This window comes from Mytilus californianus, unplaced genomic scaffold, assembly GCF_021869535.1.
Source record: "Mytilus californianus isolate M0D057914Y unplaced genomic scaffold, xbMytCali1.0.p SCAF_7, whole genome shotgun sequence".
Taxonomy (NCBI): Eukaryota; Metazoa; Mollusca; class Bivalvia; order Mytilida; family Mytilidae; genus Mytilus; species Mytilus californianus.
The window spans coordinates 80,001,514-80,016,967 of record NW_026262723.1 but is presented as its reverse complement, the minus strand read 5'-3'; the positions used below and the strand labels follow the sequence as shown (position 1 = coordinate 80,016,967).

Below are 15,454 nucleotides of genomic sequence, written 5' to 3'. Positions count from 1 at the left end.
GCGAGTAAATTTGTGGGCAGTATTGGTCTCAATTAACTTAACCAATTCCCCCTTGGGTTTCCTACTATATCCCTTAAGACCCTCCTTCTTTGCGATTTTTCGAAGTTCTTTCATGGTGGTTTTCACCACAATATTCCCTACAACTTGGGTATCCTCCTGCTGGTGTGGTTCTTTACTGTGTCTCCAGCAAAGCCCATCTTTCCCTGGTTTACTCTTACAAAACTGCCCCTTCTTTCTTTTTAGTGGAGCACCACAACTGATCCATATTCATATCAACACTATTGGATGCCATCCCTTCATGTATATCAATTTGGGGAATGCTTCCTTCTAAGGTATTTGGGGCTGGGGTATCTCTGACATTTTGTGTAAAAGACATATTTGTATTTACCCTAGGATTACATCCTTCTAAGGTGTTTGGGTTTTGTGTAAAAGACATATTTGTATTTACCCTAGGATTACATCCTTCTAAGGTGTTTGGGTTTTGTGCTAAACTGAAAGACATTCTTGTTTTTACCCTTAGGCTAATTGAAACGTATTGCGTTTGCATTTTATGTTTGGGGTTGGGGTTCCTATGCTGAATTTGTGCTTAAAATGGCAAGTGCCGCAGAATCGGCCTTTTGACACTACTAGTATAGCGATTTGTTAGATGCACAGCTAGTATATGTTACAAACCACAATGGAAATTTACCGTTGTATGTTAGATTTAGAGATCATTTTATAAAAGAGTAACTAATATATCCACACATTATAGAGATTTAAATTTTATGCAGTTACATAGAAAGAGCTGGTTGCAATTTTTTTGACATTTACAGGTCGTACTCTGGTTTCCTTTTACTTGTTGAAAATAATTTAATGTGTAATATTTGTTGAAATAATTCTAAAGTGTTATTTGTTATCATAGTTTCATGATGTTGGGTTTCTGTCTAATTCGCGTATAATAAACTTTTCTTTAAACAAACCTGATGAGATATCTCATGGGCAATAACGACAGCTACTCTCTGTAAGTTAGCGGAGGAGGCTTCATTCGGGTCGTACAACATATTAACCTCTCTGTATGTTATGAGTCCCCAATGTTCCATGGCCCCAGATACAAAGTTTGGTATGCCAATCATATCTACAGATTAAATGTATTTCCAATTAACAAAGTTAAAACTTTACAAACAATCTTCCTGTTTTAATAAAAACAGCAATTAAACCTTCATGCGTGAACATAGTATCTAGTTTAAGACTTCAATGTTAAACAAACGCAAAGTACATTTATTGGTTGATTCATGTTTTAACAACATTTTATTCAAAGTAAATTTAGTTGCATTTTATAACACTCGGTATAACAGGCTAAGCCAATGCAAGCATTCTCCTCGCAAGATAAAACATGATATATTTAAACAATACAACACATAAACAAAGGTAATGAAAAACGGAATATATTCAAAAGTATTTCACAGTTAGCTGGAAGTATGCTTCAAATTTATTTTTAACTTTTAGTTCTATCAATAAGCTAAAATGTAAAATGTAACTAATGATAATCGAGCATATACATGTATGTATACATTTGTTTGTATATGAGATTCGCCATGCACAAATTGATTAAAACCAAGGAATATCTGTTGATAGTTTAATTATTTTCAGCTTAAAACACATAAACTTTAAAACTACCGCAAGTCTGCATGTGTTGTATTAACTAACTTTTCTAAACGTCAAATTTAATTTTTACAAAATTATTGAGCTTGAAGATTATCATCATAAATTAATTATTCATATTCGTACATCGGAGGTTCATTATTAAAAGGTTAAGAAATTTTATCTAACTGTACACTTCAAAAAAAAAATATCAATTTTCCATTGATTTGTAATAAATAAACTTCTAGTTAGTTAATTCGACCTGAATATGCATAAAATGTTTGCCACTGGACTTTAAGCAAGCATAATCAACCCATTATCAAATTTGTTAAAATAAAAATATAAAATGTAGTTACTTACCTTGTTTTGGTAAAGGATAAGGAACTCCGAACAGATCTTCGTATAATTCCATGGTATGTACAGCAATATCTAACGCAAACTTGGTTTGATTTACTCTATCAGGAGTAGCATATGTCCGTACCTAAAGTAAAATAGAATTATCCCGCTTTGATAGTAAATTGAAGTAGTTAGACGAATTTTTAAAATTTAATCTGACAAAGCAATATTAACTTTTGCAATCCCTATACTGGTATGCAGGAATGATGAATATTTATATTTGTCCCTTCTATTAAATTGAACCTATGGTTTATTGCCATGGTCAACTTTCTTGAAGCTACAGGTGTTTATTCATTTAGAGTTAAGAACAAAAACAATGTAACGATGTTTTTATTTTCCATGGTTGTTTCAGATGAAATGTCTATTTACTTCAGCAGAATTTTAAACATTTCACAGCTTCATTTAGAGAAAGGGAAATATGACCCGAACGATAATGCTATGGAGTTTGCACATGTACGTTAAATGACCTTGCAATTCCCTAATTTTAAAGTGGCAGTCAAAACACTGCATTTTCATTCCGATCTTTCAACTTCGCAGAACATTCCCATCATATTTCTTTATCTGTTCTTGTCCAGAGTGTGCATGAAATATTTGCCACATGACGTTAAGCAAAAATCTATCAATCGTTTTAGTTTACTTCAACAACTTCCCTAATGTGAAATTGAAATAACCTCAAGCCGAACGTAAAGTAAGAGCATAATATCTCTCATTTGATACGATATTGAGGAACTTGCGTTTTCAATCATGATTTTCTTGATAGAGAGTTGCTGCTTACAATAAATCTCCTTAAAGTCATATTAGACGAGTTTCTTGTAACTATAATGCTATCGAAATTATTGAACCAATGCATGCACATATATATATGTCACAGAATTAGAGTACGGGAACACAATAATTCAAAAGCAGTACATTTATTACGAATTTAATAATTACGAACTTTCTTTTGCAAGAAAGTTCACTCACGTACACTTGTTTGGTAGTAAAACTTTGCCTTTAAAGTAAATAAAACATATTCAACTTTTTTTTTTAATTTTAAGTTTCAAATGACTTTAAACAAGGTTTCTTATTGTTATCGTTGAAATCGCATTTCAACACTTTTGACCGTTACAGAGAATCTGTGTTACATATTGCCATGGATATATTCCAATTGTTGCAGTTATAATCCCGTTTTCGTTTCCTCGTTGATGACCATCAGCGACTGCGACTGATTACTTAGACCACATCTGAATGTAATCTACATAAAATGGACCAACTCTACTCAAATTTATTATAAGGTAAGAATTAGATATGGTCAGTTATGTTCAGAATCTGACGTAGTTGGTTAAGACTGTCGATTACAATTTTTTGTACTATAAAACCCCAATAAGTACGGTTCAGTCTTCGTCTACAGATCAGATTATTTGGAAAACGTAGGATGTGTCGTGCAACTGGTAGTACTGTTTAGTTTAGTCATATAGATCAAGTAAAGTTAAGACTACAAGTCTTCAGTAGTTTATGTATGCTGACTTACCTCTGTCAAAATGTTTAATGGGGCTGAATGATAAAATATGCGTTTTTTCTTATCTGCAGCCGGCATTTACAAACTCAAAATTTTTAGGTTTTTATTAAATCCACTTGATTTGTGCTATAACTTTCATTTCATGTACTATTTCTCTAAGTGCTGGAGGAAGTAATTGAAATTACCTTAACGCCATGTTTAGTTGTGCTCTCCAGATGATCAAAGTCGCACACAATAAAGCACACTAAGTATGTACTCATTTTCACAGAGACTTCAAAATCTGTTTTCATCAACGAGTTGTCTTCGGACCATGGAACAGTAGTCTACAAAACAAATAATGGTATAACACAATGTAGAATAGAGCATGGAAAAGAGGAATGTGTCCAAGAGACAGCAACTTGACAAAAGAGCAGAAAACCACAGAAAAAATATTAAAATTCTAAATGGAATAAACATTAAACGACTTTTAAGACTATAAACTTTAAAGAACGTCTTTTGTTGTTTTGTTGACACTTATTCTTATGGATATGGAAATATAATTATACTGTTCAATTTCTTTTTTAAAAGCAACCAAGCATGCATATTTTGTCAGTGAATTGTTCTAAAAAATAACACAATAGATCCTTTCTGTATCTTAGCTTGAATAGAAATTTAGTAATTAGGAATGAATGGCAATTTTGGTAAAAGTCAACTTATTTCCTTAAAGAACAAGCGAAACCATCACTATGACTTTCAGAAACACATAAAGTATACATGTTACATGAATGACTCACCTCCTCTGGCATGTTTGATAAAGCTATGTAGTTATTTCTGTGAACCAGATGGACTGTAAAATTGGCTTTTATGTTAGGTTCATCAAAGCATGGGAATGCTCTGCGTGCACTGACTGGTTCAAACTTAGATGATACCATATGTCTACAAAATGGAATATTAATAAACTGAAACATGATGTTCAAATATTTTTTGATAATTCGTTGGTTACTGAATGATTAATATTGTAAACATGTCCGGTTTAAAGGGAGAAGGGAAAACAGGTCCAACAATTAACAAATAATGTTTTGCACGCAACGAATGCTCAGAAGGTGGGTCAAGTTAAAAGGTAACTTCTATTGTCAGTTTGTAAACATCTTTCTCGCAAAATTCAATATTATGTTACTAAGGCTACATTCTCTTGATTTCTGTTATCGCTGTATGGTGTTGAGAACAAAATCATACTTTTTGTAGACTTTGACTTAATGTTTTGATAGTTTCCAATCTAGTGATTTGATTCATACTAGTTGTTAGTAAATGCTAGTACTTTCCTATTATTTCGTATTCTGTCGGTTGGGTGATCAGATGAGTAACGTACAAAACAAATGTTTTAAATGACTTTATTTTTGTTGCAAACAATATATCATTATTGGAGACTAGGAGGGTTGAGCGATCGCAATGTAGTTGAACTTCGCAACATTCTTCCTATGCTTGCTTCCAGTCTGTAAATTGCTTGGATAAAAATGAAGTTACTAAATGTATTTAAAGTTTGGTATACACGGACTATTTTTAACACGCACACCAGTGGCATCTTTCCGGTTCGTTTTAATCAACTGTTACACATTAAGACAGCTATTCTCCTTCACTTCCGTCTTGCGTTGGTGGATTTTTGAAACCACATAGTCCCGCTGGAAAAGCTTTATTTTCAACACTGTCATATCCGTTTCTTTTTTCGGAGACGTGTGCAACAGTAATTTCATGTCCATGACACAAGTGTAACAAGCAGCTATCTTCAAAATACTAGGTTCACCTAATGAAAATGTTTATAAAATTAGGAGATGTGGTATGATTGCCAATGAGACAACTATCCATCAAAGTTCAAATGAAGTGGATGTATGCAATTATAGGCAACTGTACGGCCTTCAACAATGAGAAAAACCCATACCGTATGGTCGGCTATAAAAGGCCTCGACATAAAAAATATGAAACAATTCAATTGAAAAAACTAACGGCCTATTTATAACAAAACAATTTACGAAAAACAAATATGACAGACATGAACCAACGACAACCACTGAACTACAGGCTCCTGACTTGGGACAGGCACATAAAGAATGTGGCGGGGTAAAACATGTTTGTGAGCGCTCCACTCTCCCTCTAACCTGGGACAGTGGTGAAACAGTACAACATAAGAACAAACTATATAAATCAGTTGAAAAAGGCTTAACTCATCAGATGGATATAAATAGAATCTAACAAAAACACAGAGTGGACGGGTACTTATACATTCCAAAAACAAAAAGACACTAACTACAGTTCTGAGAGTACTAGCAGTTACTGACAGCTTATTCAAAGCAAATAACAACTAATGAAAAAAATCATGTATCTAAGACTAAAATATCAATCAGTACACATCCAACAACCAATGGATTTAGTGTAAAGACGTCATTAACAGTCAGGGAAAAACATGACCTTGTGCCATGCCAAACTATAGGTATCGACAGATTGTAGTACCGTGAAAGTACATTATGTGTAATATTTAGTTTGGTTTTAATTTACGGATAACAAAATCAATATTTATACCAATAAAAACAATATTCAAAGATTTAATTACAGTGTTGAAAAGGTAACCTTTTAGAATAAGTTTATTTAAAAGATTGTTAAGTTTTCCCGGATCGTATCTAAATTTCTGGGCTCGGTTTACAACATCACCGTAAAATTAAGGATGTGCTATTCCGTTTGAAATAAGTTTCTACAGGTACAGCCAAACTTGCAGACCAAATCTTTGTATCTATGAAAGAATTTAGTAAAGGTTTTAAGTAATTTGTGGTAACGAAATCCCTGACTTAATAATTTATTAGTAATACATAGATTACGCTCATTAAAATCCAAAACGTCAACAGACACGAGCATAGCGAACGAGTTGGGATATATAAACACTGTAAGACGGTGCCAAAGGAACATACCATCCAAAAAGGGAAATTTACAATAGGGAAAGAAAAAATCATCCCTTTTGTCGTAAATTTTGTGAAGAGTTTCTGGTGTAATACTGAAATATCTAAATCTAGGAAAGGACAGTCATTGTTGTTGATATTAGATTTATTTAAAGTAAGTTCCTTTGGGTAAATTTGAGCAGTATATTTAGAGAATTCTTGATTTAACGAAAAAATATCATCAAGGTAACGGTAAGTGTCCTTGCATTTATCAATTAAATGGAATTTAGACGGTTTTTTACATAGTTTGGCCATAAACTTTGATTCATAACAGTATTGGAACAAGTCTGCTATTAAAGGGGCACAATTGGTGCCCATAGGAATACCTACAAGCTGTCAATAAACCTTATTGCCGAAACGAACATAAATGTTGTCAAAGAGAAAATTTAGTGCTTTAATCATCTCATCACACCTCCAGTAAGTATATCTAGCATATTTACCTTCCTCATTAGAGATAAATTTGCAACCAGATTTATCAAACGACCATTTAATTAGATATAGTATGTAGTATAAAGAGTGGAAAGGTCAACACTGTCAACCGAATCAAAAGGACCATCAAATGCACGTAATTATCTAAAACATCCAAAGAATTTTTACACTCCAAAAATGGTTAATTCCACTGTTTTCATATGTTTTATTACGAAGATTAACGATAAGTTCTTTGATAGAAGTTAAGGAACTCGTTAAAAGCACCGAAAGATTAGTAGTAGAACACTTACTAGAGTCCGAGATAAAACGATATTTTAAGGGTGTTTTGTGTAGTTTAGGTTTAGCATGTTATTCCTATTAGTGTTTGATATTATCGGTCTGTTAACTGTTTCTGTTACTATTTGGTTAAGTAATGTATTGAGGGTTTAAACATTTACTGTAATGATTTAATTTCTTTCTTGTATCTCAGTATCTTTTCTCAAAATAAGCTATAAATTTTATTTTTAAATCTCTCGCATAGCGGAGCCTTACATGGCGTTAATTTCACTTCTATGGACAGAACAATAATATTTGGTAAGGAATAGCCTGCAGAAAAAATCAAAAAGTCCTAAATCAAAGCAAGTACACACATTCGCGAAGCACGATTTACAAAAAAGGAAAATGAAAATGGGAATATAAAGCGGGATTTGTAAACACAGACACGAGTTTGACAAGAAAATACTGAACCTATGAATATTTCATGAAAAAAATTCTAAGCGACGAAATTATAAAATTTGTGTACTTAACAAGATAACTAAATTTGAGAATTCACTAGAATTTCACTCTTCTATAGGTTTTTTGGTTTTGATTTCAGTTTAGCTACTGTTGATTTGTTATGCCCCCGCCGCAGCGGAGAGGCATTAAGTGTTACCCTTGTCCGTCTGTACCTCCCCAAATTGGTTTCCGTTCTCGAACTTTAGTTTTCCCCAACCAAATTTTATGAAACTGACACACAATGCTTATTAACACAAAACACAGATCAAGTTTAAATTTGAGTGGCGTCACTTTTACTGTTCTAGAGTTACTTTTACTGCTCCTTTACAAATGGAAAAATTGCTGAATTTTTCTTCGATTCCGTTCTCTAACTTAAGTTTGCCTCAACCAAATGTTATGAAATTTATACACAATGCTTATTTCTGCAAAACTCAGATCAAGTTCGAATTTGGGTGGCGTCACTTATACTGTTCTTGAGTTATGCCCCTTAAAAACTTTATATTCAAGCGGGGGTATTAATTGAGTCTTATGGACACAATTCTCCATTTATTTTCTTTTGAAGCACAGAACGCAACAATGTCACAATGTTCATCTTAAATGCACTGTAATGAAAACGTTTAAACCACTTTTGATTGTGCTAAATAATATAAGTCAAGTTTTAATAGAAAAATTTGAATAACAAATGTATTCAGGTGTCATTTCTCAATAAAAAGACTGATAGTACGATGAATATACAATATACCATGATCTTTAAGAACCATTCAACTGTTTATTGAAATTCAATTAATGCGGACTGGAGAGTTATTGAATGCAATAAATTTACAAAAATGTAATTCCGATAACAGTAGTATATCATGTTTACGACAATATCCACCATACGCACCCAGCACAAAAACTATTTATATCAAAGATGCCTAATACTATGTACACAGGTCAAGGCAGACGAACGATTTATGTCTTACGCTTGGTAACATAATCATGCTTGTTGCACGTCTTAACTGCAGAGCAATCTAAGTCGAGAGAAGTTGCTAAACCAGGCGAAATGTTTCACCCTCTGCCTGTAGTACTATTGTTTGTAAAATTATGTTAATATTTCTGATAAATCCATACGATGATATACATGTAGTCTGGTTCCTTGTATTGTTTATGTCACGTCATTAACAAGTCACAATGGACACACTAAGGCTTGACTACACATGGTATGAGTATCAACCTCACATCAATATCATGACAAAAACATTTCTTATAGCTAAATGTCTTTTCAAGTACTAATGTTGTTCATAACTCAACACGAGAAATGTGGGCGACTTCTGCAGTTGTGCTTTCATGACATTTAATGGCTAAAAACAAAATTCAAAAGGAATACAAGGAGCATCAAAAGCACTCTTGTATACTATATGCTCCTTTCGGAAACCAGTAACGCCATCATATTTTAACTTATATTTTAATTACAGTTCTCTTCTTAAGCAAGGTTACTTGTCTTTAATTCCCAATGCCATCAATTTTTGTAGTATACGGATTATTTATCTAAGAAAAAAGTATTCCGAAGGGTTTAAATTTTTAATTTATTAGAGGAACAATGTGACCACATGTGAACTTTTATATCTGTCAAGATAGCGAAATTAAAAACCGTAATTATCAGTAGATTTATGTACTTATTTTAAAAATCGGCCTCATTCTGTATGCGCCTTTCTCAAGTCGGGAGCCTGTAATTCAGTGTTGTCGTAGGTCGCTGTCTATCATATTTGTTTTTTCATTGGTTTATTGTTTTGTACATAAATCAGGCAGGATTTTTCTATCGTTAATCGTTAAATTGTTTTAAATTTGTCATGTCGGGCCTTCTATAACTTATATACGGTTTTGGTTTTGCTCATTGTGGAAGGCCGGACGGTGACCTGATGACCTAAAATTACTTACATTTACATCATTTGGTCTCTGGTTTATAGTCTCATTAGGATATGTATACATACAATTTTCAGATTTAAACGTTTACTTTACAAATTCTACAGTTTTAGCAAAAAGGGAATTAACTCTTTGGATGAACAATTTCCACCATAACAAAGTTTATAAAACTAGAAGATTAACAATTTGCCCATGCATTTGGTTCAGTGTGATCACATTTTGATGACAATTTGTAAGTTTTGATTTTGACCCCTATGGAGCTAGTTGCAAGTTTTTAAATTGAAAAAGTTGATGCGAGACTAAACTGATAAAAGTAAATTGTAACATGTTTCCTAATGTTTGAGAAAGACATTGGAAGAGACGTTTTAGTCTTGTTATTCAAAAAGGGACCGAATGGGGCTTGAAATATGATGTGTTGCGTTCATTTAGGTACTCAGTATCATTCAAACAGGACACACATACACTATAATTAATAATTGCATGTATCAAGTATCGGAATGTTTGTTACATGTGATATATGTAAATGCATGTCATGTAAAGTGCATGTACAAATTTAGTTTAACATGAAAACTTGCAAACTTGTAGGTTAATATATCTAAATAAGTATCATATGGTGTATAACTGAATGCATGTCCATTCGCTTCCTAAACATGTTCATGATTTCAACTGCGTAGTAAAATATCGGTTTATTGTCCAAATAGTTGAAATTTGAGTTTTAAGTAATGCGAAGTAACGAAATTGAAAAGTGATTATGTTAAAACACATTTGATTCAAAAGTCAAGGACATTATCATAGTTGTTATCATTAAAAACTTATTTTTAACTTTATTGGTTAAGAAATAAAAATAAACAGAGATTTAAAGTATCTAGTTCATATAGTGCAGGGTGTCAAATCGTCAAATTATGAAGTATAAAACTTAGGAAATGTGGTCTGATTGCCAATGAGACAACTATCCATTATCATCATGGTTGCAGCTAAACAACATGAATTATGTGGCAATTTTCATTTTAAAAATAAGAAGATGTGGTATGATTGCCAAGGAGACAGTTATCTACTAGAGACCAAAATGACGAAGATAAAAGAGACTATAGGTCACCATATATGGCATTTAACAATGAACGAAATACATACCGTATAGTAAGCAATAAAAGGCCCCGACAAGACAAAATGTGAATCCATTCAAACGAACAAACTAACGGCCTGATTTATTACAAAACATTTAATGAAAAACAAGCATGATCGGTGTGAACCAACGACAACCACAATCTTCAACAGCTCTAGATCTTCATAGTATGCGTTAACTGTTTGATTTTCAAATATTTTGGCCTCAATCTCACTGAAGAGACATTACAAGTCGAAATGCGCATCTAGTGCAGTAGTAGTTATGCGGAGAGTTAAACGTTATACACACTAACTTAATAATGTAAGCCGGACACATGAAATACGAAGTAAAGCATTAAAAACCAAACTTCCGAAAGGTTGTGCCAAATACAGCTAATGCAATTTATTCCTGGGGGTAGAAACACCTTAGTGTTTCGAACAATGTGAAATTTTATAAACAGTAAATGAACATATATATCAATGATATATCACTATATATACTTGTTCATTATATAGATAAAAGAACGGAGTTCCAATGTCCCCCGCGTTGCACATGTTTTATATATCCAAAGGCAATAACTTAAAAACTTCTTTTTGTTCTTTAAAACTATTTTATGTATCTTAGCGAAAAGAAGGCTTAAGAGCAAACAATGTAATTTCTAATATAATTAACAAATATTTCCAAGAGCATAACTCTAAAAAAAAAATTGAACTGAACTGATTTTCGAACTTGTCAAAGACATTGATGATATAAACCTTTTATATACACTTGGTAGAAATCTGGTAAAAAATTGTACACATGAGAGCGGTTATAATGCAATTTGCGATATAGTTAATATTTCCTAAGGGCATAACTCTTTTGAAAACAGTTGCTCCGCAATGATTTTCGAACTTGTCCGAGACAAAGCTAATGCGTCGCGCGGGGGACAATAAAAACAAATAAAAAATCAAATATTGGAAAATCTCACATTTTTTATACACACCTGCACAGCTAATTAACAAGTGAACCTGCACCATAAAGCATTTACAATTTGAAACATGTAAGTGGCAAGGGAAAAGAGTTTAGAAAAATAAGGAATCTACTAAAACACATTTCGTAATTTTTCAACTCAATATATTGATTTTTTAACATTTTAAATACGAGGCTTACCATTGAATTTTGAAAATACTCAAGAGAATGACATCGTCAGTTCCTTGCAGATATGGTTCTGATCCGTGTGTACAATGTACTTTATGTTTCCAAGGAACTTTTCTTCTTTTAAAATAGTTTATCGCCACTTTTGTCGTAATCGTCCGAGACAATCCTATTATAAACCTTTGAAATAAATTTCATAAAAATCTTGCAAAAATTTAGCTTAAGAGCGCGTACAAGACCGGATGGACCGGTGCCTGGTATCTCTATGTGCCCCACACCGTTTTGCTGCGGGACCAACACGCCGCTAACCGTAACAAATATGATGTTGGTGGGGTCAATAGAAAAGTAATTTTATCTTCATTTGACATTTTTATGAAACAAAGTCTTGAAATATAGAATGAGTAGTTATTGTGAAAAGGTGTTAAACTATTGTACGAAGATGGGTACAAACGCTATGTACTTAGGACATTGTCAGTACCAACTGGATTCAAAACTAATTACGCCAACACGACACGAGAAAAACAACATAAAAGAAAGTATAGTGACGTTACGACAAATTCACTTTCCTGGTCTCGATTTGTTTCATGGATGTATATCATTTCTTTCATTTACTTACAAATGTATGAGCAATTTTGCTCATTATTTTGTTTTCTATACAAAAATGAGATGTGGTATGACTGTCAATACGATAACTCTCCACCAGAGACCAAATGACTCAAAAGTTTAAAACAACTATTATAGATTACGGTACGACCTTAAACAATAAGCAAAACTCATACCACAGAGTAAGCTTTAAAAGGCCCCGAAATGACAAATGTAAAAAATTCAAACGAGAAAACTAACGGCTTGAGTTATGTACAAAACAATAAATGAAAACAAATTTTCTAGTTGTAACAGTGGACTGGTCTTCGTTTTTTTTTTTTTTTTGCTACACCGTTGTCGTTTTTCTTCGACTTATGAGTTTTGAATGTCCCCTTTGTATCTTCTGAGCATTTTTGTGTGTTTACTTTCCCTGTTAAGGCGTGGTCATAAACAAAAAATTATAACAACTGGACATTTAACCAGCAAACTTTCTTGAAACTGTATAGACTCCCATTATAAACATTTTTATGAGAATATGGATATTGCAATGCTTATTGTCATTTATATAAAGACATTTTGTTTTTTATAAGACAGTGTAAAAATGCCATAGTATATAATCAGAGGCACCCATGTACTAATTGATGACTTCTTTACAGAATATTATTCAGATGTTTGTTACTTAAACTTACACATAACCATGCAAACGCAATTACTATACTTGAATATAATGGGTTAAACGTTAATAATTAACTATAGGGTAAATGAGGTGTTACAGAGAGAAAGATTTCGAGAGTTTAACTCTGTTTTTATACAATTGTATCTATATTGAATAATTAGGAGAGTAATTCTGGTAAACAATAACACATATTACAAATTGACAATATTAGACATCTCAATGATACAAATAAAAAAATATGTACTATGGCACAACTAATAAATACATGTAAAAATGTACATGTATTAACATTCCTTCTCCACTTTTAGAAGGGATATGTACAATACAGATAGAGAAGCACTTGTATTGTATGATCACATTCGAAAGAACTATCCATTTATTCTACAATTATAACACACATATGATTGGCCATAATACGTAAGTGTTATAGGTTAAGGTTTGTGCCACTTATTGAACATATTGAAAATCTGAAGAATCGTATCAGCCATAGTTCAGATAACTTTCATTTAAATTTGATAATCGACTGACATATGTTTGAACTGTACTGGATTGAAAACAAAGATTTAGGGCCAATTTCCCCGTAATTTGTTTCTCCAAAAGGGTCAAAATCTTTAAGTTGTCAAATCCTGATGGAAGTTGAAGATTGAACTTTACGAGTCTTTATCATATACATGTACTTAAAATATATTTCAACTTTTACATAATTCCATAAAAAATCAACAACTTTATTTGGCGCTGAATATTTCTGTTAAAGGCATTTTGATACAAAATTGAAAATTTTACATGTTTGTATAAACATTTGCACCAAAAGACATCCCTAACCAAAAATAAGTCTGTATCTGAAAAGCAAAATATATAATGATAGCTTTACTTCAAACCAAATCTTGGCTTTTGGTTAACTATGTCCTACTTACACTTTTTTGGGATATATATTCAAAAAAATGTCCATCAAAAATTACGGTTTGGTCTATCTTCAGGTGTGTATAATTTGACACCATGTTTAAATGTATCCATGATATTGTCAAAGAACACACATTGAGCTATAATACTGTGATTTTAAGTAAAGATTGAAAGACTTTTTGAAAATGGTACTGGTGTGAAATAAATTGACGGGAAATAGGCGATGACACTTTTAACATTGTTTTATGAATCAGTTTCTTTTATAATCTGTATAAAAAATCTAGAGTAGCGTACCTTGTTAGGTTTGTTATAGAATTGACGTAACTGCTTTTGTAGAATCCAACAATAGCACGTGTCAAAGATCCATCAAATTGAAGATCAAGAAAAACTATTCGTCCTGCTTGAAGTGGAGATTCGGTTTCAATTATCCAAAACTGATTCTCTTCATAACTACGGAGTGGTTTTATTTTGATCTCATTATTATTTGAATCTCTTAATACTGTTCTTGTCATATTTAAATATAAATAGTGTATAAGAATGTATGACGTTGTTCTGTGTACCATTATTTCTATTGTTTCGTTTCCATAGAACGAACTTTGGTTATCATAAAAATCCGGATACAGTGTGATATCATAATGGATTGGAAGCACGTCCCTTGAAAGTCGAAGATTTTTCCAAGGTTCCGTCAAAGATAGTGTCGTTATTGGTGTGGAAACAACTGTTGTTAAAGCAGATCCAGTACTTGTTGATATTTTATCTCCTTGATTTCCGCCAGAATCTCCAATAACATTTTTGTTCTCATCACATTTAGGCATAAAATGCCATACAAGTACTCCTACCGCTATTGGAATAGCTATAAACAAAAATCCAACAAAATACACAATCCTTTTGTTCACAGCATATTTTTTATATTGTTTTGCCTCCATTTTTCACACAAAATTAATAAAATATACTTTTAAAGTTGTGAAATCACATTAATTAAGACAACAACATTCACATTATTCGTGAAGATGAAATTTTGACAGAACCCGGATATTAATAAATAATATTACTAACGAAGCATGTCTAGATTATGAAAACGGTCATTAACAATCATACTGACGATCTACAGATATATACAATGATAAGTACACTGGATAACTATGTTGTAGTGATATTCAGGTAGAAATGCCTTGGATATAATCAGGTAATTCAGTCTGACGTCACTTTATATTCACAGTACTGACAAGCGTTATATTTGAAATACTTACTTTTACAAACATATAACTTTGCATATTTGAAAGAATATTTGAACTGGTAACATTCAAATCCCAAAGGAAGTAATGGTTAACATTTACAGAATAATTTTTTAAATGAAAAGTTACAAGGTACAAATGTACGATATAGACGAGACGAAGTCCAAAATCTATAAAAAAAAATGCTGCATTAAATGTACTGCGTTGTGGTCAACGAATAACATAAATTCGAAACATTTTGAGCGCTTCAGTAAACTCATAATC

The 15,454-nt window shown here is 32.4% G+C and overlaps 1 protein-coding gene across 1 annotated transcript in view; it reads right to left on the bottom strand.

Moving 5' to 3' along the window:
* LOC127708774 (glutamyl aminopeptidase-like) overlaps window positions 1-15,135 on the bottom strand; it is a 47,830-nt gene extending 32,695 nt beyond the window's left edge. Inside the window, exons 1-5 of the mRNA XM_052213892.1 lie at window positions 14,250-15,135; window positions 4,288-4,429; window positions 3,700-3,837; window positions 1,981-2,101; window positions 960-1,114 (exon numbers count right to left, since the gene is read on the bottom strand). Coding sequence (XP_052069852.1) covers window positions 960-1,114; window positions 1,981-2,101; window positions 3,700-3,837; window positions 4,288-4,429; window positions 14,250-14,881 — 1,188 coding nt within the window. The 5' untranslated portion in view covers window positions 14,882-15,135. The remainder of the gene's footprint in view (window positions 1-959; window positions 1,115-1,980; window positions 2,102-3,699; window positions 3,838-4,287; window positions 4,430-14,249) is intronic.
* Between the last annotated feature and the right edge of the window lie 319 nt (window positions 15,136-15,454).